Below are 26,574 nucleotides of genomic sequence, written 5' to 3'. Positions count from 1 at the left end.
TGTAACGGATGTATTATATTGAAATAAAATAATAGATAAGGTATGAAAGTGACATGTTTTGAAGATGTTGTATTCGATTGTAATAGACTTCAAACCCGAGATGGTACAGTGTAATTTACCCTTAATTTTATATCTATCTTTACATATTTTGTTGCATATTATTCATAGTTACTTAACCTAAACCGTGACATATATCTATGTGTTATATTATTATATTATGTTTATTTGGTTGACAAGTCTACTTGGCAACTACTTTTCCTAGGTTAATTAGTGTTGTTATAGCTAGATGAAAAGTGGACTCTTGTTTGCAAAGGCGGGTTGTCTGCCCTTCCATTTCCATACTCTTATCATCATCTTCTGTTTTGTGTGCTCACGATTAATCCACGTCAACATTTTATATTCATATTATTTTTTGTTTTATTATTTTTATAAAAAAATCAATATAAAATATTGATGTGGCTTAACCGTGACCACACAAACATGAGGGGATGAGAATAGTATGGAAATGGGAGGGTAGACAATCCACCTCCCTTGTTTGCATGAGCTGGCGGATGAGGCTTTATTTCAGTATTATTATATATGTTGATTTGTGGATTATTTAGAAATGTTCATGAAGCACGAGAATTTCAGTGTTGGGGTATTTGAGGGATAAATGTATGGCACACGGGGACATTAGGGTGGAATGGCCAATTTAGAGGTCACGTAGTGAGCTATAGATTATGAAGGATAACCAACATGTGAAAGAACGAAATGATATGGCATGATATGTGATGAAGACTTTGATATAATTATATTATGTTAGAATGTGAGTAAAATAGCACGCTTGACTGACATCTTACATATTCTATTCATTGAACGATGATGGTTGTTATTCACCCCTCACCTTTTATTTTACAAATAAGTTATTTGGCAAGATAGGTGTTAGACAAGTTGAGATCAAGTAAGAGAATTTAACAGTTTTTATCTTTTAATTTTTTTCCTTGAAAACTTTGTTGTACACATAATATTCTTTAATTTCAATAGGGATTGTCATTCTTTTCGGGTCAAGAATTATGAAGGCATATGCTCAAAAGCCTCCAATGAAACGAGGGATTTTTCAATGTGACTGGTATACGGGGTGGTACACCACATGTTATTATACAAATAGTGAGATATATGTGCTAAAAAGTTAATAACTTAAAAAATAAAATTTCTCACCACTCTTATTAAAATATGTTGTGTACCACTTGTATTCCCGTCACAACTAAAAATTTCTCTAGTGAAATGGTTCCAACAGTTCCGCCAACCAATATTCATCAGCCAAAATGGACTGGTCTTTCCACGTACACACAACTCGCACGTGCAGAATCTTTCACCGAGAGGGCACATCAGTTGGTCGCACGTACGAAAGAACGCGCAGACAGAAGGTGCTGCTGATAAGAGAAGGAACCTTCCCTCGCTCGCCGGAGTAATCCCAATTTTGAGGTTCCAAATATCTCTCTTTTATTTATTTATTTATTTTTTCTCAGTATTTAAATTTTATTTGGATTTTATTTACGTTTCTATATTCAGGTTGTTTGAATTTCCCCCATTGAATATTGGGATTTTTTTGGTTTTTCATTCGGGTCGCAAAGTAGTTTACTGCGACTACTTAACTTATATTATCTGTTTGGCTGCCGAGAAAATTTTAGGAGATGCCGAGAAAGTTGAAATTTTTGAATTATTGTTTTCGTGTTTAAAAAATCAAAATTCGTTAAGACGATCCCATTCCCACAACATTGTGTGAGGATGTTATTAACTGGAAAAACTAATGATGAAGTTAGATTCTTAATTTATAATTTGATATTATCTGTTTGGCTGCCGAGAAAATTAGGAGATGCCGAGAAAGTCGAAATTTTTGAATAATTGTTTCCGTGTTTAAAAAATCAGAATTCACTACGACGATCCCATTCCCACAACATTGTGTGAGGATTTTATTAACTGGAAAACTAATCTAATATGAAGTTAGATTTCTTAATTTATAATTTGATGAGTTTTGTTCTCCTTCATCATTTCAGTAACCGAATAGAAATCTGCCGAATAGCGTAGAGAAAGGGGGAACTTGGGTTAAGGAGAATTCCATTATTTGTCAGTGGTCATGCCGTACCGGGTGCGTGAAAATCTATTCATTGGCAACATCAGTGATGCAGCAGAGATTCTCCAAAATGGTAGCACAGAGATCACGCATATTCTATCGGTTCGTAGTTCAGCGTCAATATCAGTTTTCTCCGAATGGAAGGGTCTAACAATTCCCACAAAGGAAATCAAGAAGGTCTATGCTGGCGGGTCTGGTGGTGCCTCAGCTTCCGAGGATGATTCCGGTGACAGGAAAAAGGGTTGTTTGGTGTCCGATAAGCTTCTGTACTTGTTGGAACATGCTGGCAAGGATTTGAAGCTGGTGAGGATGGGGGTTCCACTGAGAGATACGGAGAATGAAGATTTGTTGGATTATTTGGACGTTTGTTTTGATTTTATCGATAGGAGTAGAAAAGAGGGGTCTGTTTTGGTCCATTGCTTTGCTGGTGTGTCTAGAAGGTGCGTGTCATTTTGACCCTTTTTCATTTTTGTGTATACTTTTACTGGTTCTGGTTAATACTTTCAATCAGCTTGATTACCAGAATTGAACTTAGCCGCAGTTAGCTCTATGTTGGTATTCATTCAGGTTCATTCTACGAAGAACAAGGTTTTGTTGAAAGATACTTGTCCTCTTACTGAAGGTTATGCAAATCCATTTCTTATAGCAAATCCGCAGTTGTTGAATGCGGACGATCAATTATCTTTGAACCCTTCATGACGCTGAAACACCATGTGAATTCTTTGTTAGAGAAACTAATAAGTCTACCCTGCTTTTACCACGTATCTTTTAATTCTATTTTTTGCTTGTTGGGACTTCTTTTTTGCGTTTTCTTTTTCTTAAACATGCCATTTTTATTAGAGAAGTTAACAATTAGAGCTGTGCACAATTCTGCTAACATATATCGGAAATTTGTCGAAAAGGCCCACATTCTATTAGCTTTTCAAGTTTTCTGAATTCTCAAATTCATATGGTTTACAACCTTCTTTGCATGTGTCCGTTGCAGTGCAGCTATCATTACAGCATATCTGATGAGAACAGAAAATCTATCACAAGAAGGTGTGAACAAACCATGGCTTTAAGTATTCTTTGTCTTAACACGTAACCATTTGCAACTGTTGTGTTTTTTGAAATCCAAATGGTTCTCAGTTGGTGATAAAAATAGTTTTGACAAGCATATATAACTTGACAAGTATATAAAAATTACTAAGCAATTGAATTGGGCAAAAGGCAGAGTCAGGTTACTTATGCTTAACTGCTACAGTCTTAACCCCTTTCTTCCCTCTTATGCATTCCTACAGATGCACTAAAATCCCTGAGACAAAGCTGTGACTTTGTTTGCCCCAATGACGGTTTTCTTGATCAGGTGATGCAAGGCAGTCTTATAACACATTTTATACTAGATAACATCACTTTCTGCTATGTTCATTTGCAATTGGCCCGTAATGAATTTTACTCTTCTATTTGATCCTGTCACAGCTCAAAATGTACGAGGAAATGGGCTTCAAGGTTGATTGTGCCAGCCCCATATACAGGTCTTTTCGACTGAAAGTATTGGGTACACTATTTTCTTTTTCTTTACGTTGCCTTCTCTTAATGGTCTATCCCATAAATAGGGCTTACTAATCCCCCTCCCCCTTCCCCCTTCTTCTCCTCCCCCTCTTTTTCCTTATGTCCCACATCATCTATCTTATGAAGGGATATTGATTGATACATTATTTTTTCATATTATAAATTTTAATGAGTCCCATGGGACATAGTGACTAGGCTATAATTCTTGCGCTGTAACTTACAAACATTGTCGTATTATGGCTTTTCTCGAGTGATGTTAAACTCATAAAAATTTATTGTTAGAAAGATGCTAAGGAGCATTCCCTTACCAAATTGGTTGTGTACGGTTATAGGCTGGCAATGAATCAAGCCATTTTTTTTTACCAGTTGAAAGCAATACATTTTACCATGGGGTGGGTAATTAATCCAAATTTAAGCTTTATCCGTCATAGGTTTAAAGAAAAAAAATTCAGAGAGAAGCGGATCAAGTTTTTTTCAGATGATAAAAACTGGAAGTTCAGGACTTATTTTTAAATAATTAATCATATTAAGCTTTATCCGTCATAGGTTAAAAGAAAAATTCCAGAGTGAAGTGGATCAAGTTTTTTCAGATGATAAATACTGGAAGTTCAGGATGTATTTTTGAATACTAGCATAAAAACTTCTAAAATGCTGCTACCGTATCCATGATCTCTAACTTAAAATCCCTTGTCCCCTCATCTACCACCTAAACTATTAACAGAAGAAAAGAAATGTTTAGGGGAACGGCGATGACACCTTGGGAAGGAATAGCAAGGCAGTTTTCTTTATGTTTGTTTACTATGTGCATTGTTTGTCTCAGCATAGGAGATGTTATTTTCGGTGGTGTTTTCAAATTTTTTGGCAAATGTGAATTTCTCTTTTGCTGCTATAATTGAAAATTTGTTCCTTCCTTTCAGGTGAATCTTATCATCGTGGGGATAGAATGGACAGTTCTAAATTTGGAGCAGATCCTGGGGTGGCTGGTGAAGTTGCCTCTGGAGTGGAAGCAGCTTCGAATGAAGGAAAAACTGTTACACCAGCTTTCCGCTGCAAGAAATGCCGAAGAGTTGTTGCATTGCAGGACAATGTTGAGGATCACATTCCAGGTGAGGGAGAGCAATCCTTCGGCTGGAACAAGCGAAAAAGTAGCAACTCATACAACAAGTATGAGGATTCTGATTCTGAATGTTCATCCATTTTTGTTGAGCCTCTAAAGTGGATGACAGCAGGTAAACTTACACCTCTATAGTCATTTGATTAATTTGAATGTAGAATTGGATCGTGCCATTAATATAAGAGTGCTTTAATGAAAAAGGTTTGGGCCAACAAATATTTAACCAAAAACCATCCTAAAATGTTATTTAACCAAAATGGCTCAAAGTTTAATAAAAAACCATCCAAAACTATTGTCTACTTTTTTCGTGCCCTTATCCTCCTATTCCTCGTCATCGTCATCATCCTCATCCTCTTATCTGCACCACGAACAATTTATAGTGTTAGTATTTTATTCCAATCAGATCCAATAAGGACCTATGGTCCCGTTGATGTACGTACATGTTAGGCATCTATAAATAGGGGAAAAAAAAAGAACCAAAACATAAAACTGTTTCTGGGGAATCCAAAACATAACACTGTTTTTGGAAAAAAAAAAAAAATCAGATACAGTGTTTGTTTTTTCTGTGCACAAACAAACACTGTATTTGGAAAGAAAAGAACCAAAATCCAAAAACAGTGACTTAAATTCCAGAAACAGTGACTTAGATTCCAGAAACAGTCTATGTTTTAACCTTTGATTGTTTCTTTTTTTTCATGCATTAGTTGATTATATTTAAGAAACAAGATACTTATTTTGCTTTGAATCCAAATACAATGAATTTTACTATTTCTTTTCTAGCTTACATTTAAGAAACAGTGTCTATTTCATTTGGATCCAGAAACAGTGATTTAGATTCCAGAAACAGTCATTTAGATTCTAGAAACAGTAACTTAGATTCCAGAAACAGTGTTACTTAAAATCCAAAAACAGTTTATTTTTACAGTCTTGAAATAGTGACCCGTCGTTATTATTGAATAACTTGCAGATCTCAAATTTATTTTCTGGAGAAACAAACGATGAACTCCACTAATGAAGAAAAATTGAAAAACAATACCTCGAATACACTATGAATAATAACGACGATCACGTTTCAACGAAATAATACAAAATATAAATTAAATAGCATGAGGATCTATATTTTTGTTTCAATGAGAAAGAAGGTTTGCGATACAACGATGAACTCTATTAACGACGAAAATCTGGAACTCAACCTAAAAAAGTTAGGGGTAAAATCGACAAATCATAATTTATTATAGTTAAGCCATTTTTAGTTGGACTACTTTAATATGGGCCTTGTTACTAATTATTAAACAAAACTTATAACATGGGTTTTAGTTAAAACTAAAACTTTTCAAGCCCTTTTTTTTATAACTGTATGACCTACCTTTTACATGGCCATAATAGTTAATTAAGCAAGCAGCAGATCTCTGTCGTTGAAGAGGATTACCTGGTTTCATTAATTTGATTATTATGACCTAATGCCATAAATGTTACACTTTTGACTCTGATAATATATTAATCAAATTATAGCTTAAGATTTAATTAATTGTGAATTTTTTTGTATTTAGTTGCTGGTGGCATCTTCTTGTTTAGTGTGATTTCTCTTACTCTTGGTTCTCTCATTACACAGTCGAAGAAGGTGCAATGGAGGGAAAGTTGTCCTGTGTGCATTGCGAAGCTCGTTTGGGTTACTTCAATTGGGCAGGCACCCAATGCAGTTGTGGAAGCTGGATCACCCCTGCCTTCCAGCTCCACAAAAACCGAGTTGACGTCAGCACCATCTAATCTGTCAAAGAAAAGCAGCAGAAGGGGTCCAATACCTACCTTTCCAAGGAACATTTACAACTTTAGAAATGCCAGAATACCATTTAACATGGTATAAAATTTCCGAGAAAATCAGCTATCCGCACAGGAAAAGGAGTCGTTGAGTTGTACTGAGGTTGAAATTGAGCAGCCGCAGCAAGAAAAAAAATGCAGTGTCGATCTGTCTTATATAAGATTTTGGAGATTCGGGTTTTGTTTTTCGTTCTTTCCTACGCAAGCTCAGTTAGGTGACTGAAAATGTTGTCATGGAGGTATATTTGGCATGATTTTTTTCTGTTTTTGTATATGTATAAAACTGTTAAGAGCAAAGAACACTTGAGGTCATCCCCTTCTCTCGATATAGTTATAGTTTGTATCAAAGAGAAGATGGGCGTCATAATTCGGGTCAATTCGATTTGAAAGAAAAAGAAAAAAAAAACTCACTAGAGGAAGAGGATCCTATCATGTGAACTGGCAAGATATAACCAATACGTGACATAAGCTGTTTCGATTAGCTTGTACTTTATGTAATTACCCTCTTCCTTTTCTATAAGTACCATCCAACTTTCTTTATTTAGAAATGAAAAGTGACTTCTTTATTTAGACATAAGCTGTTTCGATTAGGGAGTAAAAATATTTTTGTCTTTTATCACAACAAAAAAGTTATGGAGAATACCATAATTTCACAAAACAAAATTTTTATTTTTATTTATTTTTAAATCTGACCTTCAAGTGATTTTATCATTTCTATAAAAAATAAAAAAAAATAAAAATAAATAAAAACCTCTCTCTCCACTCCCAGGATGGCTTTCACTCTCTTCCTCTTCTTCAATTTTAAAAACAAAATTTTGAGATCGAGAGGCTTGGAAAGAGAAACAATACACAAAATAGTATCCTTAAAAAGGAGTTCCATGTAATTTAACTGCAACTGTACATCTCCAGTTTTCTATTTAAAACAATAGGCATGCTTCCAATACGAATCAGACAAATTCTATATCCTCCTACTCTTGCATAAACACTATAATAATTAATACATATTACGAGCGCAATAGCTACAAGATAAAACAATATTAAGCAAATAAATAAAACAGACATCCTTCTGAAGGCGCATCGATTCCCGTCCTCTGTAAATTTGTTTGCCACCATGAGATATGGATGAATTTTTCATCCTCAAGTGTGGAATTTCCACCCAAAACTATAATTAGGGAATTAGTGGGCCTGTGCTTCTAGGAGGATGTTTGTTGCTACAGTGATGTCATTTCTAGCCTGCACTAGTGCCTGTCTAGCAGAGTTCCTATCAAAACCCATAGAAACCAGAGTAGCAACGGAGTCCTCTGTTGGCTCTGTTGCAGACATGGAAGAGGGAATGTTTCTCTGAAACCAAACCAGAAAATTATGACATCAAAACAGAACTACACCCAAAAAGCTTATATATCCAATAACTTGTGCAGTATAAGTAAAAGCCTAGCTAATACATATAAGCAGTCCTCTATGTTCATTTCAATATCTAAAACTTATTTGCGCACCAATATTTTCCAACACCAAATGAGATGCGTCTCATTTAAATCTGCCCCAGTTTCATTCCGCCTATTTATGTTCTTTCTTAGAAAACAAAAGGAACATATTTGAACAAAGAAAACTTAGCCTCAGAATCCAAAATTAATTTTACCAAAAACGACTCGTCCTTGATTTGAGCCAGGACAAAATAAACACGACATTAGCGTTTACATATATCATATTTTCAAATTACTTGAGGGTCATAATGTTATTTCTTTTCTTTTTGTCATTCATACTTCCCATGATGCCTAGTGCTATTCACAAACCCATTTTTACATCCCACACCCATGTTAATGTTTGCCCATTGATCTTCTTCAATTCATTCTATTCGACGGCCAGAAATTGAGAGGGGTGTGTGAGATGTAAAAATGAGCTTCTGCACTTAAAAGAGTAGTACAAAACTGGAACCATCGCAAATGAGTCCTCTCATCATCTCTTTAATTAGTGCCACTCACCAGGAGCGAACCTTTTCATCCCTAATTCTATCTGACGACCGCTAGGCCATCTTAAACACATGTGCCTTGCACAACATTCCATATAAGAGGGTCAATAAAAATTGCCCTACCTCTATAAGTTTTATATAGGTAGGCGATTTTTCACTCTTTTTTTAGCTTCTCAAACACCCCTCTTTATTATGGCCTTGAATAAATCAAACAGAAACAACAGACAAGATCAAACAGAGATGTATGCGAAGCTAAAAAAGGTACTCACGAACTCTAATCTCACTCACTCATGTGAAACATTCTGGTCCCTATCCCAGTTTGACTAAACCTGCATTCTATTTTGATCAGACTTAGTCCTGCATTGTGGTGCCACCTTTAGCAAATGTTGTTCCCATAAAGTAATGTTTTGATTAGTAAGCCTTTGTCTTTCAAGGAAAATAGACTTTTTTTTAGTTAAACAGCGAATAGAGATTAACTGCAACAGAAGAATGCTTGCCTCTACTTGCGGAGCTGTGAATGGTGGTGCATTTCCCACAACATTTCTAGATGGTGCTGCTGGCGGAGTCCCCATTGATGGCCAAGAAAGCCGTGAAAGAAAAGAAGCAATGAATTCTGGGAACTGTAAAAAGAGAGGAGACATGCACGACAATGAATTAAATTAATTAAGAAAGTCTTAAATGCAAAATAAGCAACCGTATTGACCTGATAATGTTGAAGTGTTTACGTTTGTAAATGTAAGTGAGAAATAAGAAGGCTAAGTACATGCATGACCAAATTCATATCCCGCAGAATGCGTAACTCAGCAGGCAGTCTTAATTGAATTTCTTTTAACTAAAAAGTAACTCAGCAGAATCCGAGATCGAATCATATCCCGTAAATACATGCATGCATGCATACAGACAGACACATAAGTGACGCATGTACATGCACAGAGACACATGTGGACATAAATCCACCGTTCCTTGTAAAAGAATGGAAAAGTCTAAATAAATAAAAATGTAAAAAATGCACTTGGTCAACTAAAAGCAATACACGAATGGAATTGCTGGAAAAAAAAAAAAAAAAACACTGAATTTTAGTGAAATTCGTAACTGATTAAAATCCAGAGTGAATTATGTCCACATACTGAAAAGCTGCCATATTTCACACTGAAAAATCAAAGGTTTAATAGCGCCATTGAGAACATGATTTATCGAACCTCCTTAAAAAGGTCGTACCCAGTGCACAAGGCTCCCGCTTTATGCAGGGTCTGGGAGAGGTGAATGTCGGCTAGCCTTACCCCCATTTATGGAGAGGCTGCTCCCAAGTCTCGAACCCGAGACCTACCGCTCATGGGCGAAGGCACTTGCCATCGCACCAAGTGCGACCTCTTTTATCGAACCTCCTTAATTCAAGAAAATAATTTATTTTAAATAGCAGTTCACAAAAGCCAGGCTTTACTTTTCCATTGCCAAGGCCCAATCTAACTATATCTTAGAGAGTTCAGAGCGTTAAAAAAATGTTAATTACTGTCTGATTGAATGCATATTTTTCCTGTTCTTTTTTCTTTTTAAGTGAACCTCAAAAGTCAGATTGAAATATAACCTTTGCTTTGCGGATACAGAAGACATTCAGATGATATAAGGAACCACAAATGATTCCAAATATCCCTGGTAAGATTGATCTTTTCCAGGATGATAAAAGAAGCTGCAAGAGAGAACAACATTTAGAATTTAGTGCATGGGGAAAGTAGACAGCTATAGTTCTTCAACATCTATGGTTAGATGGAATACTTTGATTGCACACATTTTACCTGTAGGCCGGCTAGATATATGAAAGACTTATCCGAGAAGCGAACACCAAATACACGAAAGCGTGTTGAAACTGGAATATCAAAGAAAAAGGGTACAAAAGATGCAAATATAAGACCATAAGGTCCTGAAGTCACTAGGTTTACTGCTGGATCTGCAAAAGACAAAGGAATTGGACGCCGGACCTTATCAGTGTAATACACAGAAAAACCAAAATAATGCTTTAACCAGGAAATGAAACAATCTGAATGCTTTAACCAGGAAAAGAAACAATCTGCAATATAATATTTCAACTACAAAGGATTTTCTTTAAATTCCGTACTAATGTGAGTAACCTCAGGTATGGGTTGTCTACATTGTAAAATTGAAACTTGGCACAACTTGAAGGGCCAGGTGAGCTAATCAACCAGCAGTAGGAAATGCTTGTGATTTCATCAAGCGCTGATGCTGCCACAACCCATATCAAGAAGCCATGATATACAAAGTTGCACTGACTATTGTTGTAGAAAGGAAGATGACAACTACCTATTCATCCAAAATACCATGCTGTAAGACATTACAGATTCCTGTTTTCCGAATTGGCAAATTTGGAATTGAGAAACACCAAGTGAGGTTTGGAAACGCAACAAACAAGGCATAGAGCTATCTCCATGGCCCAATACTAGGCAGGTTTGCCTTAGAATGGATCAGATTATACAAACCTCAACAAACATCATAAAAAGAAACTGCTCTTATGCTCTTACAGAAGGAAATAGGTTTTTCAATAGGGCTTTGCCATAGTCAATTTTTCATTAATGATTTCTAAAAGGCTTGAGATTTTCCAAAATGGTTAAAAGTACTGTCCTGTACAAACAGACAACTGCATGCAAGAAAACAGGGTAACTAAGGACCAGCAGCATGGAGATGAGTAAAGAAACAAAAGGCAAGATATGATTATGAAACATAACTTTACAAATAAAAAGAATGTAAAAAATAATCCACACCTTTAAGGATTGCCAGAGCAAGGATCTCAAAGAGTAATGATACTGTTACAGTGTACAAAATGAACACCTGCACAATCAAGGTAGACAGATTATTAACAGTGGAATCAACATAAATGACAAAAAGCAAAAATCAATGTTTACATTCTGCATTGTATGATATATTAACAGTGGAATCAACATAAATGACAAAAAGCAAAAATCAATGTTTGCATTCTGCATTGTATGATATATTGTCAAATGGTGGAAGTGAGACAACATTAGTAATTAACAACCACCCACAGCATACAACTATGTATCTAGGCCCACTTGAGGTATATAAAATAACCTGTAATATATCATGCTATTAATGCACCTCAGTTGACCCGCCACACACAACTATGTATCTAGGCCATTCCATATTAATTAACGGATCAAATTTTCTCCTCCATTCATTGGAACTAGTGGCAAAATAAGTGTCCAACGTCCCATCCACCAATCCCTTGGCATATTTGGTTCACTAAAGAATGTGGTTGTGTTGTAACAGAATAATTGTTTGAAAGGTTTCTGCATTTCTGTGATGTTAGGCAACCATGAATGATGACTGATGCGGTAACAATGAAAGTAAAGGCAATGAGATGTATGGTGGTTGTGGTATGACCTCCAGACAGAATATTATTGAGAAAATATCTTTTCATTGATAACAAATAATAAGCTTACACTTGGTATTTATACAGTGGCATAGCGCACACACTTGTGCTGCCAACTCATCCTAACTACCATAACAAACTTAGCCTAAACTAATCACACCACTATCAACAGATTACAACAGAATTAATCAAGAGTAAGTTTTATCTTTTACAAGAGAATTGTCCTTAATATTCCCCCTCAAACTAAACCGAGGAACTCGAAGTGTAAGTTTGTCTCGGAGTTGCAAGAATCTGAGCTTGGACAAGGACTTAGTACAAATGTCTGCAATTTGATCCTATGAACAAACAAATAGAACAGAAACAGCTTTGGACAGAACCTTTTCTCTTATGTAATGGTAGTCTATCTCAACATGCTTGGTTCTGGCATGAAAGATAGGATTTTTGGCCAAGGATATTGCTGAAATATTATCACACCAGAGCTTGGGAGGACAGTAAAGAGTTAAACCAATATCAACTAAGAGTTTGCAAATCCACGTAAGTTCTGCAGCAGTGTGTTAGCTAGGGATCTGTACTCTGCTTCAGTAGATGATCTAGCCACTGTAGGTTGCTTTTTGGCACTCTAGCTGATGAGAGAATTACCCAAGAACACACAGAAACCTCCTGTTGATTTTCTGTCAAGTGAACATCCGGCCCAATTTGCATCTAAGAAAGCATTGATACTCAATGGAGTTGAACACTTTGAAAACCAAAGTCCAAGATCCAAAGACCCTTGAGATATCGTAGAATCCGTTTGACTGCTTGAAAGTGGGATTCCCTTGGATTATGCATGAATTGACATACAAGATTAATTGCAAAAGACAAGTCAGGTCTAGTCCATGTGAGATATTGCAACCCACCAACAAGAGACCTATATTAAGTAGGATTGGAAAGTAGAGGACTTTGAGTGATCCAGTTTGGAAGTACTAAGTGGAGTTAAACAAGGCTTTGCACCATCCATTTTTGCTCTTTTGAGAAGATCCAGAATATACTTAGTCTGAGAGATGAACACTCCTTTGGAAGATCTCTTGACTTCAAGACCAAGAAAATAATGAAGTGGCCCAAGGTCTTTTGACAAACAAAGAGTGATCATTTTGAGAGCCTATGAATCCAAGAGAGTGTAGAGCAGCATATAATTTTTCATACCAAGCTCTGGGAGCTTGTTTCAGACCATAGAGTGATTTATGCAATTAGCAAACATGGTGAGGCCTTGTGATATCTTCAAAACCAGATGGTTGTTTCATAAAGACATTTTCTGAGAGATTGACACGTAGAAAGGCAATGCTAACATCCAATTGGTTTAAAAACCAATCATGTTGAACTGCCAATGTGAGTAGAAGTCTGATAGTAACTGGTTTGGCAACAGGGCTGAATGTCTCTGTATAGTCTAACCCTTCTTGTTGATGAAAACCCTTGCAACTAAACGAGCTCTGTACCTATCAATAGTCCCATCAGGTTTTCTCTTAATTCGAAACACCCACTTGCAGCCTACAAGATTCTGAGAGGGTGAGGAAGGCACAAGAGACCATGTACCAGTGTTGAGAAGAGCATTATACTCTTCTTGCATTGCCTGTCTCCAATGAGCATGCTTAGATGCTTGGAGATAAGTAGTTGGGACATAATCCTCAATGAGATGTTGTGGAATAGGATGCTTGGTGGCTGTGAAAGCTTTGGGTTTAGAAATACCAGATTTTGATCTTGTTTGCATGGGATGAGTGTTAAGAGGATTGAATTGGAGCTGGTAAAGGTGATGGAGGGATACCATGTAAGTCTGAAGATTGATTGGAAGACACAAAGGGTAACACAGATGCTTGTTGTGGATTAGAATGTGTGGTAGGCAATGAATTTGAAGACAGGGATGAAGTTGGTGAATGACTTTGGGAAAAGGTTAGTGTAGTGGGAATGGAGATGGGAACATAGGTAGGGAGTTGGCTAGGGACAGAGATTGAGGAACCAAGTTGTTTCAATGGGAAGGTTTGTTCATCAAAGATAACATACCTAGATATGTAAACTCTGTTGGTTTGGGGATCAAGACACCTATAACCCTTGTGGTTTAAGCTGTAACCAACAAAGACACAAGGCTTGCTTTTTGATTCAAGCTTTGACGTGGTATACGATTTTAGCCAGGGAAAACAACTACATCCAAAAATCCTAAGAGGTAAGTAATCTGGTGATTTCTTGAAGAGAAATTCCCAAGCAGAAGGTTTTGACATTGTAGGCATCCTGTTGATCAAATATATAGCAGTAGAGAACACTTCTACCTAGTACACATGAGGAACCCTAGAAGCTGCTAAAAGTGTCCTAGAAGTCTCTACCAAATGTCTATGCTTGCGCTCAGCACACCCATTTTGTACAGGGGTGTGAGGGCAGCTCAGTTGGTGTTGAATACTATGGTCTTTCAAGAATTCAGACATTGTATGATTGACAAACTCACCACCAGAATCAGAACGAATAGTAACTATCTGAGTACTCAGCATATTTTCAACAATGGATTTGAAATGAACAAAGGTTTTGAACACCTCTGATTTACACTTTAGAGGGAAGAACCAACAATACTTGGTGTAATCATCAACAAAGATTATGTAGTATCTATAACCAGTGAGAGAGGAGATAGGTGAAGGTCCCCATACATTTGTATGTAATAGCTCTAGAGGTTTACAAGTTGTACTGGAAACAGATACAAAGGAAAGCTTGGAGCTTTGCCAAGTGCACAACTAGAACCGAAAGATTACACAGAACTACTCATAACTGGAATACATGACTTAGAAGTCAGCTTATTGAAAATCTTGAAGGATGGCCTCATCTTTGATGCCAAACCTCTGAAAAAGCTTTAGTAGATGCAGCATAGAGATGATGATGTCCAATAGAAGGAATAGAAGCAGAGAAAGGATAGAAACCATTTCTCACAGGGCCTCTAAAGAGCATCGTCTCCGAAGAAAGATCCTTCACAGTGAAGTGAAAAGGATATAGGTGAATTGAACACTAATTATCAAGACTAAACTGATTTGTAGAAAGCAAATTTTGATTTAAATGAGGCACATGCAGGACATTCTTAAGAGCAAATTGATGAGTAGGAGTAGAGATGGTAGAAGAACCAGAATGTAAAATAGGCAAACCTTTGCCATCACCAATGAAAACTTGCTCAGGTCCAGTGTAAGGCTCTGGATTTTGCAGATTGCCATGGAGTTAGTCATATGAGAACTAGCACCAGAATCTAGGAGCCAAGTAGGTTGTGCAGATGAAGTGGTAGCACACATAGCAAAAGGACCATTCTTGTTACCATAGGTAGGATTCATGCGATGTGGACAATCATAAGCCTCATGATCAATCTGTTAACAGATCTAACAAGTGAGCCTTCTTGCATAATTGTTGAATCCACCACGGCCACCACGATTGTACCTTTGATTGGATCGCTGATTGTGTTGCTGATTGTTGTTATTGCCACGATAGTTGGAGAAATTGCCACAATTCTGATTGTTTCTAGGGTTTGAGAAATGTCCACGGCCTTGTTGTGGATTGAAAGAAGGAGCATTTTGAGTGACAAATGCTTGAGAATTGGGAGAGATTGCTGGTGTAGGTAGTAAACCAGTAGATGAATTGAAGGCCTGGAAACTAGAAGAATAAAAAGATTTCTTCCTGTTTGTCAACTAAATCTCCTTGCTGAGAAGTAAGCCATGAAGTTCATCAATAGTAGTTGATCCAAGACAAAATTGAATTGCATCCACAAACGATTCGTACTAAGGAAGAAGACCATGAAGAGTAATTGAGATGACTTCAGCATCAGCAATCTCTTCGATCTATTGGAGATAGATTGCAGCAGTGGAATCACCTTTTGTAATACTGCGAAGACGAGATTGAAGTTCATGAACATACGATTGCGAAGCCGTCGCAAGTCACGATTCCAATTTTGCCCAAAGTTCACGAGCAGAGGTTGCACAACCGTGTAAGGAATCAAAGAGTCGGAGAGTGTAGAGTTGAGCCAGATGAGAATGTTCTGGTCATTTTCGTACCAAGTTACAAACTCCGGATTCAGAGTTGCCGTGCGATTTCCTGAGGCATTGAGAAGAAATTTGAGCGAAGGAGTCAACGTTCCATCTACAATTCCGATGAGGTTGTAGTGGCAAAAGATCGGAGTAAACGGAGCACTCCAGGTAAGGTAATTGGTAGTAGTAAGCTTGATCAGAACAAGAGATCCAATATCTTGGATTGTGATCGAAGAAATTGAGGAATTAGGGCTGGAATTCATGATGTAAAGAGAATGAATTTGAGAATCAGACTCAGATGAGGGAGAAGCAGAGGTTGCCATTGATGCGAGCTAGGGTTTGCAGAGAGATTGACAAACACCAGAGAATCGTCGTAGCGAGGAAGACGCAGATTCAAAGAGGAAGGAGGGAAGCGTTTTTCAGATAGGGTCATGAGACAAAAGCAGGTGATACCATATTGAGAAAATATCTTTTCATTGATAACAAATAATAAGCTTACACTTGGTATTTATACACTTGCATAGCGCACACACTTGTGCTGCCAACTCATCCTAACGACCATAACAAACTTAGCCTAACTAATCACACCACTATCAACAGATTACAACAGAATTAATCAAGACTAAGTTTGATCTTTTATAAGAGAATTGTCCTTAATAAATATTACAATGTTGTTGGGCAGAATTGGAATCTAAGAAGTGAAAATGTGGTGCAGCAACTGTAATTGAGTATGGAGGCCAGATCCCCATTGTGGTATAATATAAAGTGCCAAATCACAACTGAATTCTCGGAATCTCCCTTCCTTTCATTGGTTCATGGTATGTAATTAAAAGCCACATTATAGTGAAAGTGATGAACTTGGCTTGATGCGCCCCTTGGCTTTTGTTGTTTCTTAAAAGCTTTATTTGGTTGGTAATCAAATAGTTTGTTTAGAAGGGGTTTAACTGTGCTATTCCCAGTCACCTACAAACATTCTTTGTGAAAGTACTTGTCTTTTGGTGGTGGAATGCAAGACTATGTTCGAATTGTGCTATGATAGCTATTTTTTGGCTAATTTGGTTGGAGAGAAATAGAAGAATTTTTTGAAATCTATGGAAGGGGATGCAGAGGAGACTTCTGGTAAAAACCTAAAGGGTGAGGTTGTGGGATCCTTGTGGGTTCTTTTACTCCAGCTTTTAGGGATCTTTCATTTTCTGTAATTTTAGTATATTGGCAGAGCTTCTGTAGGATAGTTTTTCATTAGCATTGTATTACAATGTAGAGGTGTATTTTGGATTTGTTTGTAGGTTTGTACCGTTCTGTTGGTGGAACTCTGGTGCACATGTAGTGTATTGTGATTTTAATCTCTATAACAAAGTACTATTTTCCTCATAAAAAAGCCTCGCTCAAAAAGAATAATATTTCACTAACAAGCTTATGCTCTATATCTAATTTTATCATGTGATGCAAATTGGAGAAAACTGGTGCCTTCACAAAATCCAATCAAGCCCTTAGTTTTTGATATGTTATAACTCATCCAACCTGGTGAAATTCTAAAAGATTTGCAATACAAAGTATGGAACCAGTTTAGTCTGTTATTTAGGCACAAAATATCAGTGATATAACATCTGAGACAGGTACTCTGAATACTGTATCAAAGGAGGTGTCGTGAATATTTTACGCCAATAGATTACTCACCGAGTACTTATTGGAACCTATCTGTCTCTCAAAGACCCTGAAGTAGTATAGTAGGTACAGCCCAAACATCAGTTCTGGTGTAGATGAAAAGGCAAAAATTGACACAATTAACTTCCAAAGGCGAAACTTCCCGAATATGTCCTGACGAAAAGAAAAATACAAATAATTTGATCAGAATTACCAATAAATTTAAGAGTTCCTAGAACCTTTCACTAACTACAAAATTTGGGATTGGGGATTTCATTCTACACAATCAACCAAGCTGAATAACAGTTGTTTGGTTTCAACTACTGATCCAAATGCTTTGTGGATTTTCAACTCGAGACAAAATCTGGTAATATGATACAATGATATTATGTTCAATGGAAAGTTGAAGTAACTTAGCATCCCAGTAGAGTTCAAAGCCAATATCAAATCCCTGCTGTCTCTTTAAACTAATCCAGAAGTAGCAGGGCAAGACAGTTCAACAGAAGAGTGGAAAATCATTATCCAAATGTGACTGACAAGTGAACCGAAACTGAAAGTAAAGCACGCAGCAATTAGAAAAACCAGTTAACCCCACAAAAATCAATTCCAGTCTGAGGTATATCTATACCAACCGAAGCGAAAAACCTATCTCCAATTCAACCCAAAATCAACATCTAGTTGACTGAAAATCTATAATACCGGTGATGAATAAGTGAAGTGCTATACAGCATACGCAGTTACGAGCCGAAAACCTATAATGTTGACCATAACGTGCTGAAGAATGATGACTTACGCAGGAAACAAAACCCAAATTCAACAAAACATTTAACATCAAAATCAATTAAAAAATCAGAAATAAACAATTTTGGAACAAAACCCATTTGCAATTACACCTTAATTGTAGCAATTCGTCAATATTTAACATCGATAACAAATAAATCATGGAAAAAGAATACAAAATAAAAAAGCATTAAAAAGTCAAGATAAAGAGCACCAGATATGACAATCCAAGCTTGCTAGAACGGCCTTGGATCCCGAAGAAGACGGTGAAGAGACCGCTGGCGATGACGAAGGCTCTGGTAACAGGAGCATTGTCTGCGATAAACAAAGGACAAAGCTTCTGTGTCATGCATTACAAAGAGAATCGAGAGTAGAAGGATATGAAACGTAAGAGAGGGCAAATCTGGGGAAGAGAATGTACTCACGGAAACCAGATGGGCCGCCGTTCATCTTCTCAGTGAAGCACGAAGAAGCAACAACGACCTTCACAGTTGACAACCGCAATCTCTGTGTTTTTAAGATTTCTCAGGCCTCTCTCTGTATTCTTCTATGTAAAAATCAAAGACATTTTTTACATGATCTCTATTTTGATCTAACTTTGTCATGTAACTTAAAAATCACTTCTATCTTTGAAATTTAAAATTCGTTTTATTTATGGACTCTTTGTCTTTCTAAAACTTATACTCACCTTTTGAAGTATATATGGGACCCAAACACCAATAAAATTATATCACATTTACAATAAATTTGACTATGTTGCAGGGCTAATTTACTGAACTATAAAAAAAAAGGAAAACTAATGAAAAGGGCTTGAAAACTTTGAGTTTTAATGATAAGGACAAAATAAAGGGTAAAGTGAATAGTACCATGATTGACTTTTTAGTGTAAAAATGTGGTTTTTCGTTAAAGTGAACAGTGTGCGGTAATAGTAGAGAGAAAGAGAGAGATATGTAATTTTAAGATGTGTTTTATATCATCCCATTGTGCCTTTATTTATAGTAGTATGGAAGGTTAAATTTTTACCCTAATAGGATTACAACTCTAATAGGATTATATCTAACCTAGAGAATATTTCAAGATATCCCTAGATACACTAGGATTTACACAATCACATTCTTAATCTAATAGGGATGCAACACTCTCCCTTGAGTGTGTAAATACTCAAACAAATGGCTCATCAGGTCTTCATCGATGAAGTAAGTATAGTTGATAAAGTCGTCGGCACAATGAACGAATGCGAGTCTCAAATTAATGGAATAATGCATAAAAGGTAAAACTCACAAAACTTCGATATGGTAAAATGGGATAAAAATTCATAGACTAAGGAGAAAAGTGAGAAGTTGCATTAAATCAAAATTATACGTCTTCTGGACGCAAGTAGAAGATCTCACAAAGGTATGACCAGCCCAGGACAGGTGTCTCGTCAAAACCTAGTTAAGTAGCAAAAACCCAGTGCGAAAAATGCTCATAATCGTAGGGAAAATGAGTAAATTAAGATCAAGTGTGTACACTTTTGAATACTCCCCCTGAGTTTGACAGAACTTCCAAATGAGAACTACAAAGTCCAATGAGGCGGATTGGGTTCGGATGTACCATCCCCATACCCGAACCATTTATTTTCCCTGAACCTGAACTCGTAAAATCCTCAAACAAATTTTCTCCATAACCGAACCCGTCAGGTGATGGATTTTTTATCGGGGAATGATTTTCCCCATTATGATATTTATATATTTATTTATATTATTAACTAAATGAAGAATATTAAAAAAGACGATATTAAATAAATTGCTATTTTTAATACAATGCATCTAATAAGTAATATTAAAAATTTATGTTACTAAGAAAATATTTACACTTTTAAAAATTATAAGCATATAATCCTATTATTAACGATATAAAAGTAAATAATTAATTTCATATTTAATAATGCATGATTATTAACAACTCCTTTCCATATAATAAATATTTATATTTTTTTATTCATAGATGAAATGGTTCGGTTTCAGATATGGTTTTGGGGCGGATACCCCAACAACCATAACCGAACCCGAAATCGAAAAATTTACCCAACGGTTACCCATAACCGTAAAATACTTGAAACTTTATACCCAAAACTAAACCAATCGGATCGGTTACTTGCGAGGATCGGATTTGACGGGTTAAATTGCCATCCCTAACTACAAGCATTGCATATGAATAGTTAGGCATATCAATTCCTTGAACAAGCTTCTAGAAGGTTAATTTTGGCAGTGACATCGTGTAGAGGTCAGTAAGGTTGTCTGGGATCGACTTGCATGACTTTCATGGATCATCTTTGGGACTCAACGATGGATGAAAACAGTAAGTACTTTGAATATGCTCAACAAGAACTCCTAACCATGTCTCATGTGTGGCATAGTAAAGTGAGGTGAGTCTTGGAACAATTCAAAGATTTCACAACTAGGTTCTATTGTGGACCTCCAAGATATTGTGATATCCCTAATGGTAAAGATATAACCATTTGGGGATATGCCTTGTGTGGGTTTGATAAATAACAAGCGCCAGTATAACAAACAAGGCAAGCATCATTCCGAGGATCAGGAAGGATGGGTTGAGATTAGCCCAAATTCGTAGTACCTTTCAGGGTAGCGGAAAAACGTCTTTAATACAAATTTAGTGGTTGCGTGTAGGCGCAGTGCTACATCTTTACCAATAGATCAACAGCGAATGAGATGTCTTGTCTAATGCAATGAACTAAGTACAACAAAACGCAACGTTAAACTTAGATATGGAATTTTGGATTCCATAACCTCTTAAGGGGTCTCATTTGCATATAGCTTGTGGAAGATCATACGTATACTCAAAAGGTAACACCTTTAAGGTGTAGTTCGATTGGTAGACCAAAGTACCGTCAGAACAATGTTTGAACTTCAATTCAAGGTATAAACTAGTTTTCCCAAGATCATTCATCTCAAATTTTGTCTTCAGGTGCGAGACAGTTTCCTCAAGCTTTTCTAGAGTTTTAGTGAGATACATGTCAACAATTTAAATTATAACTCTAGCAATTCGAAATAAGATAGTTTTACACGCAAAGGCATATTTTATATCCTTGACTGATCAAATAATCACTTAGACGGGTACACCACATCCGCTAAATTGCTTCAATCTGTAAGTGAACACCTTAAACAAGTGGAGAGGGTGTTCCGTGGTTTAGAGCTATTTAAGTCAGTCCATGTAAATCTTAGTATTAATATCCCTATAGAGAAACACTAACCATATTTCATAATGCTACTGTTAATCACAGGGCGTTTGAGAGAAACCTTGCACCGTAAGGTATGCATCATATCACATTATTTCATTCATCTCATTATGCTTCTTTTCCCACTTGTAACACAACAGGATTACCTTGGGCAGTGTAGGAACTACGGGTCCAAAACACATGTTGGTAAGGAATTTAACCTGGACTGTGATTTTGGTTGTCCAATCAGTTATACGTTGTCACTAATCAATGGAACACAATTTAATATCGTCGCTTTTCATTTATTTGGTAGCTACCATATAAGTGAAAACATTTCAAGTCTCAAGAGTAATCCAGATTAATCTCATGAGATGGAATGATTTGAGACAGCAATCGTGTATATATTCATTTTATGCCGTGACCTTCCTCTTCTAGGAAAGTGAATCCTAAGAACCGAGTGATCTGTCGTGCTTCTTGCCAGGATAGATTGACTAGCTATCCGTCGATGTACCGAACCGTCCAACAAGGGTGGCACATTCTTCGAGGATGTTAACTCAACGTTTGTTAAGTACGTTTATCCTTACAGGCATGTTTGCAGCTGGTATATGATCTCGTCACTTTAGCTCAATTAGAGGAATGCATCTAGAGCAAAATTCAGAAAGCTAGAATTCATCGAACTTGCTTATTACACTTGTGTGGTATGGGGATTAAGATGAGACATAGTGGGCGACATCCACACAAATTTGTGTTGTCTAACAAGAACGTGGATGTTCTTATCTCCCCTTAAAGGTGGGAAGACTGTCTCATTGAAGTGACAATCCGCAAATGAGCGGTAAAGAGATTGCTTGCAAGGGTTCTAATGAGCTAGTGCGAAGGAGAATCATGATTGACAAAGATTCACATTCCTCTTTGAAGACCCATATTAGTACGTTGTGGTGGCGTAACTTGGCACATGGAATGCACACCCAAATACGTAAGTACGAAACGTCAGGTTTGTATCCAGTAACCAACTGTAACGTCAAATAGGTTGGGTGGCAATAGGCCTCAAGGCGGACCAACATAGCTATGTATAAGATTGCATAACCCTAGGGAGAAACCGAAACCTTGGTACATTCACCAAGGTTTGGGCGATCATTTAAATTGCGCTTTATGATCACTCTGTGAGGCTATTTTGGGGTGAACATGGGAATTTGATGTCCAATTATAAAACCAAAAGACATGCAATACTTTATTGAAAACCGTCGATATAAATTCTCCGACATTATCCAGTCTTCCAAACTTTATGGGATAAGTAAGGTAGTTAACCCTTAAAATTGGCCATGAGGTTTAGCAGCAATGTGTGTGGATAAACATGTGACCAGTTTGTCGATTCATCAGCCAAAACCATAAGTATTTATATGGTCTGCATTTTGGTTGGATTCGTCCACAAATATTCCCTTGAATCCACCGTGAAAAGAGGGTCGTTTCGTAGCTTTGCTAGGGATGATTTAGAAAATCAATTTTCCAAACGAACAGGCTTGGCAAAGTATGCTTGTAAGCACATGATCCTTAATTCGGGTAAGAAGATGTGTCGTAGCATCATTGTTCGACTTAAGAGTCTTAAACGGTTGTGCCAAGGCAAGTAAACTACTCGAATCACCCGACTGCAGGCCGGCCACATATAGTGTGTTCCCAGTTTGGGAAGCAGTCAATTGACCCTAAAATATAACTTCGGGTTTTGTATTTTGGAGGTGGTGCAAAGATATTTCACTCTATTTTCTTCAGTGGTTTCATTTATGATCATTGTTCTCTCGAATATTGATGTGAAAATTAACTTAACATACAAATTAAACCTTTTATTGACAATTGTAGTAAAGATGTAAGTAGGGATTGTTCTGGACCGGGGATTAGGAGGGATTGCTAATCTATTTGAAATTGACCTTAAAACACAAAACTAGGCTTAATAACACTTAACTAGACTTAAAGAACTCAAAACAAACTAAAAAAAAATTCAAAACTAACTAGAATGACTCAAAACAGCTTAAAACAACCAAATAGACTCAACTAGACACTAAGGAGTGATTTGGATGAAAATTGAATTAAACTTGACTCAAAACACTTAAAAACACAAACTAAGACAAATTCTAACTAATTAGACACTCTAAAATAAAGGGGGATTGGTTTTGGACGAATTTTAAAGTAAAACAAGTAACTAAAGACTTAAGACAGATTTTGGACGAATTTGGTGAAATAAATGGATGATGGGCTAGCTAGAGGGTCCTTCTCAACACATGACACACTTGCATACAAATCAATCTCTAGTTGCTTTTTCAATAAACCATGAATGACAATGCCCCAGATTAACCGTGCCATCACTAATTAACCCTCAGATTTTCCTTTTGTTATTGGATTGGATGACATCATTCGACAACCCAAAGCATTCTTCAAAAGTCCCCTACACGCACATCATAATAGAGATACAATCAAAGATCATTAAGTTCTATGAAAATCATAAGCATTGACAAAGCATTCGTAACTATGACATCATGATACTCATGCTAGGAATTTAACTTAACGGGACCGTGACCAACAACCTTCACTACTTGTGAATATAAGTTTGTAACGATTATGTGAAACTCCCTTATATTTTAGCATCAAATTCAAGCATGCAAACTAAGTAGGCCTCCTTAATCAACATACAAGAATAAGTTTTGAATAAAACAATTAAGAAAATTGCATCCACACTTTATGAAATCACAACTAGAATTAATCAATTCATAATGCAAATATTATCATGGTTTTGAAATTCCCCCTAGCTAAAAGGGGTTTAGCCTCTCATGTTCACAAAACAAAGATACATAAATTTAGACATTGAAAACAAAAGATTGAAAACACCTAAAAACGTTCCAGCAATCCAATGTGAAATGACAAACACGTCCAAGGGTCCTCCTTCTTCTCTTTGTTGCGGCACAAGGGTTGGGTGAAGGTTAGAGTGGTGGTTTGTATGGGAGAATGGCTGAAAGTATGTATGGTAGTGAATGAGTGAGTTGATGGCTGCGACAAGGGATGTTTGGATGTGTTTCTAGTTATGTGAATGGTGGTGAATGGTGTGTGATGTGTAGAATGGTCCAGGGATAAGATATATATAGAAGAGTATGTGAAAACCCTAAGGAAATAAAAGTTAAGGTGCTGCAGAAAATCAAGGGAAAAGGAAAGAAAGTTTTAATGTTTTAGGATTTATTACTCTAAATCTATTAGGAAAAAGGCTATTTAAAAGTCAAAATCCAAAGGGAAACAAAAATAAGATGCGGCAAAGGACTTAGGAAAGGGAAAGGAACCTAAAAAGAAAGGGAAAGTGGTTTATGGTAGAAAATAGGAAAGAAAGGCTCTCATTTGCACGGCAAGGAAGAGAAAGGGACAAGGGAGGTGCGGCAAGGGGTTTAGGACTTCTAGAAGTTCTTATTTAGTGTCTTAATATGATTAGGAGTCTTCTTTGTTGCTACAACTTAGGGACTTTTAGGATTAAGAAAGGTTAAAACCAAAGTAAGAAACCTTGGCTTAACATTCCTTCTTCTTGTAGGAATCCTTATGTAAGTAGGAATCCTCATTCTTCTAGGAATCCATCTTCAATTAGGAATCCTAGCATCTTGAGGTCTTCAATTTCGTCCATCTCCCTTGCTCCAAGCATGTGATATCCATTCTAAGCCCAAAACTGCTCCAAAATGCTCTAAAATGCACTTTTTTGCCTCCTTAGCCCTTTGGACCTACAAACACACGAAAATTGTTGAAATACTAAATTAACTAAGAAATAACAACATAAATACACAAGAACAAGCTAACTAAGTCGCATAAATATGCTCCTATCAAATATCCTTAAAACTCAACGACATTCTTCCGGCACAATGAGAATATAAGGTCTCTTAAATGGTAATATAGTATTATTCAAACAACGAGAAGCGTGTCAATGCTTTAATCATGTTGGATAGACCTGAAGTCATTGCTAGAGATGTGATTTAAGTATAAAGTTATTGTACGTAGTATTGCATTCATCCATACAACTAATTTTCCCACATTTATACCTAATCACGTGTTTAATTAAATTCGATCACATGTACACAAGAAACATGATTAAATTAATTCATATTCCAGGACAATATCGATAAGATTATCCATAACTAAAACAAACACCAAATGTGAATCCAAGAACATAAAAAAATGTTCACAAAGTAAATGGTTTACTAAGGGGATTCGGTCAACAAGGCCATCTATGTCAAAATTCTGCTCTTCCAACGATGTTTGGTGGAACAAAATTAATCTCACATATTGACTACGAGAATGGTACTCTTCAACGATATTTGGTAAGGGCACAAATAGGTACATAACCAATGATCTATTTCATTAAGACAGAAGTAGATTATGCAGGGTTAAGGTTTGGGAACAATATCCCTAATTCTTGAAGTTTTAGGTCTTAAGTGTCAAGGATCACACTTCGGGAAAGATGCCACACCTTGGCATGCCCTGATTCTACCATATGTTGTAAAAACAAACTCGAAATTGGATTATGAGAAAGACAGACCCAAACTTGGGTTCGGTAGGCTCCAGCCGAAGCTGGAGGGGTTTATTCAGTAAGCCTCTGCTGAAGCAGAGCAATATCGTTTGGTGCACCTCTACCGAAACAGAGCATGCCCTTCGGTGCATCCCTACAGAAGTAGGACATCACTATTTGGTAAACTCCAGCCGAAACTGGGTCTATATCATTCAAAACCTCCCAGCCGAATTGCTAAGGTACCTTTTTCTCACAAGTGTGGTAGTAATTAGATCCAAGAATTTGGTAAACTTCCTCTCTTTACACTGCTGCTTCGAGATCGAGTTAGAAACAAGAAAGGACGAGAAAAGTATTCAAGTCAAAATTTGATCAGATTTATAAACTTCAGAATCGTACTCATTCATGAACGTAATCATGTGTGCTTCAG

At 36.7% G+C, this 26,574-nt stretch overlaps 2 protein-coding genes across 6 annotated transcripts; one reads left to right on the top strand and one right to left on the bottom strand.

The window, feature by feature from the left end:
* The first annotated feature begins 1,338 nt into the window (after nucleotides 1-1,338).
* Nucleotides 1,339-9,936, top strand: LOC126592100 (uncharacterized). Of its 5 annotated transcripts, none has more exons than XM_050257857.1 (7): nucleotides 1,339-1,464; nucleotides 2,037-2,553; nucleotides 3,099-3,151; nucleotides 3,394-3,458; nucleotides 3,572-3,650; nucleotides 4,582-4,893; nucleotides 6,391-6,908. In XM_050257857.1, exons 2-7 carry the CDS (start codon nucleotides 2,117-2,119, stop codon nucleotides 6,543-6,545), a joined length of 1,101 nt encoding a protein of 366 aa, XP_050113814.1. In that variant the 5' UTR covers nucleotides 1,339-1,464; nucleotides 2,037-2,116; the 3' UTR covers nucleotides 6,546-6,908. The 5 variants fall into 5 exon arrangements, with proteins under 5 accessions (XP_050113814.1, XP_050113817.1, XP_050113815.1 ...); XM_050257860.1 differs by lacking the exons at nucleotides 1,339-1,464; nucleotides 6,391-6,908 and adding exons at nucleotides 5,746-5,790; nucleotides 9,772-9,936 and having other exon boundaries at nucleotides 1,471-2,553; XM_050257858.1 differs by lacking the exon at nucleotides 1,339-1,464 and adding an exon at nucleotides 1,471-1,943.
* LOC126592102 (rhomboid-like protein 20) lies at nucleotides 7,455-19,011 on the bottom strand. Its single transcript, XM_050257861.1, has 8 exons — nucleotides 18,831-19,011; nucleotides 18,620-18,720; nucleotides 17,659-17,799; nucleotides 11,337-11,403; nucleotides 10,356-10,507; nucleotides 10,148-10,249; nucleotides 9,060-9,182; nucleotides 7,455-7,937 (listed from the first exon to the last, which is right to left on the bottom strand). Exons 1-8 carry the CDS (start codon nucleotides 18,853-18,855, stop codon nucleotides 7,773-7,775), a joined length of 876 nt encoding a protein of 291 aa, XP_050113818.1. The 5' UTR covers nucleotides 18,856-19,011; the 3' UTR covers nucleotides 7,455-7,772.
* Between the last annotated feature and the right edge of the window lie 7,563 nt (nucleotides 19,012-26,574).

This window comes from Malus sylvestris, chromosome 12, assembly GCF_916048215.2.
Source record: "Malus sylvestris chromosome 12, drMalSylv7.2, whole genome shotgun sequence".
NCBI lineage: Eukaryota > Viridiplantae > Streptophyta > Magnoliopsida > Rosales > Rosaceae > Malus > Malus sylvestris.
Note: the sequence above shows the minus strand (reverse complement) of the source record. Positions and strands in the feature narration are given on the sequence as shown.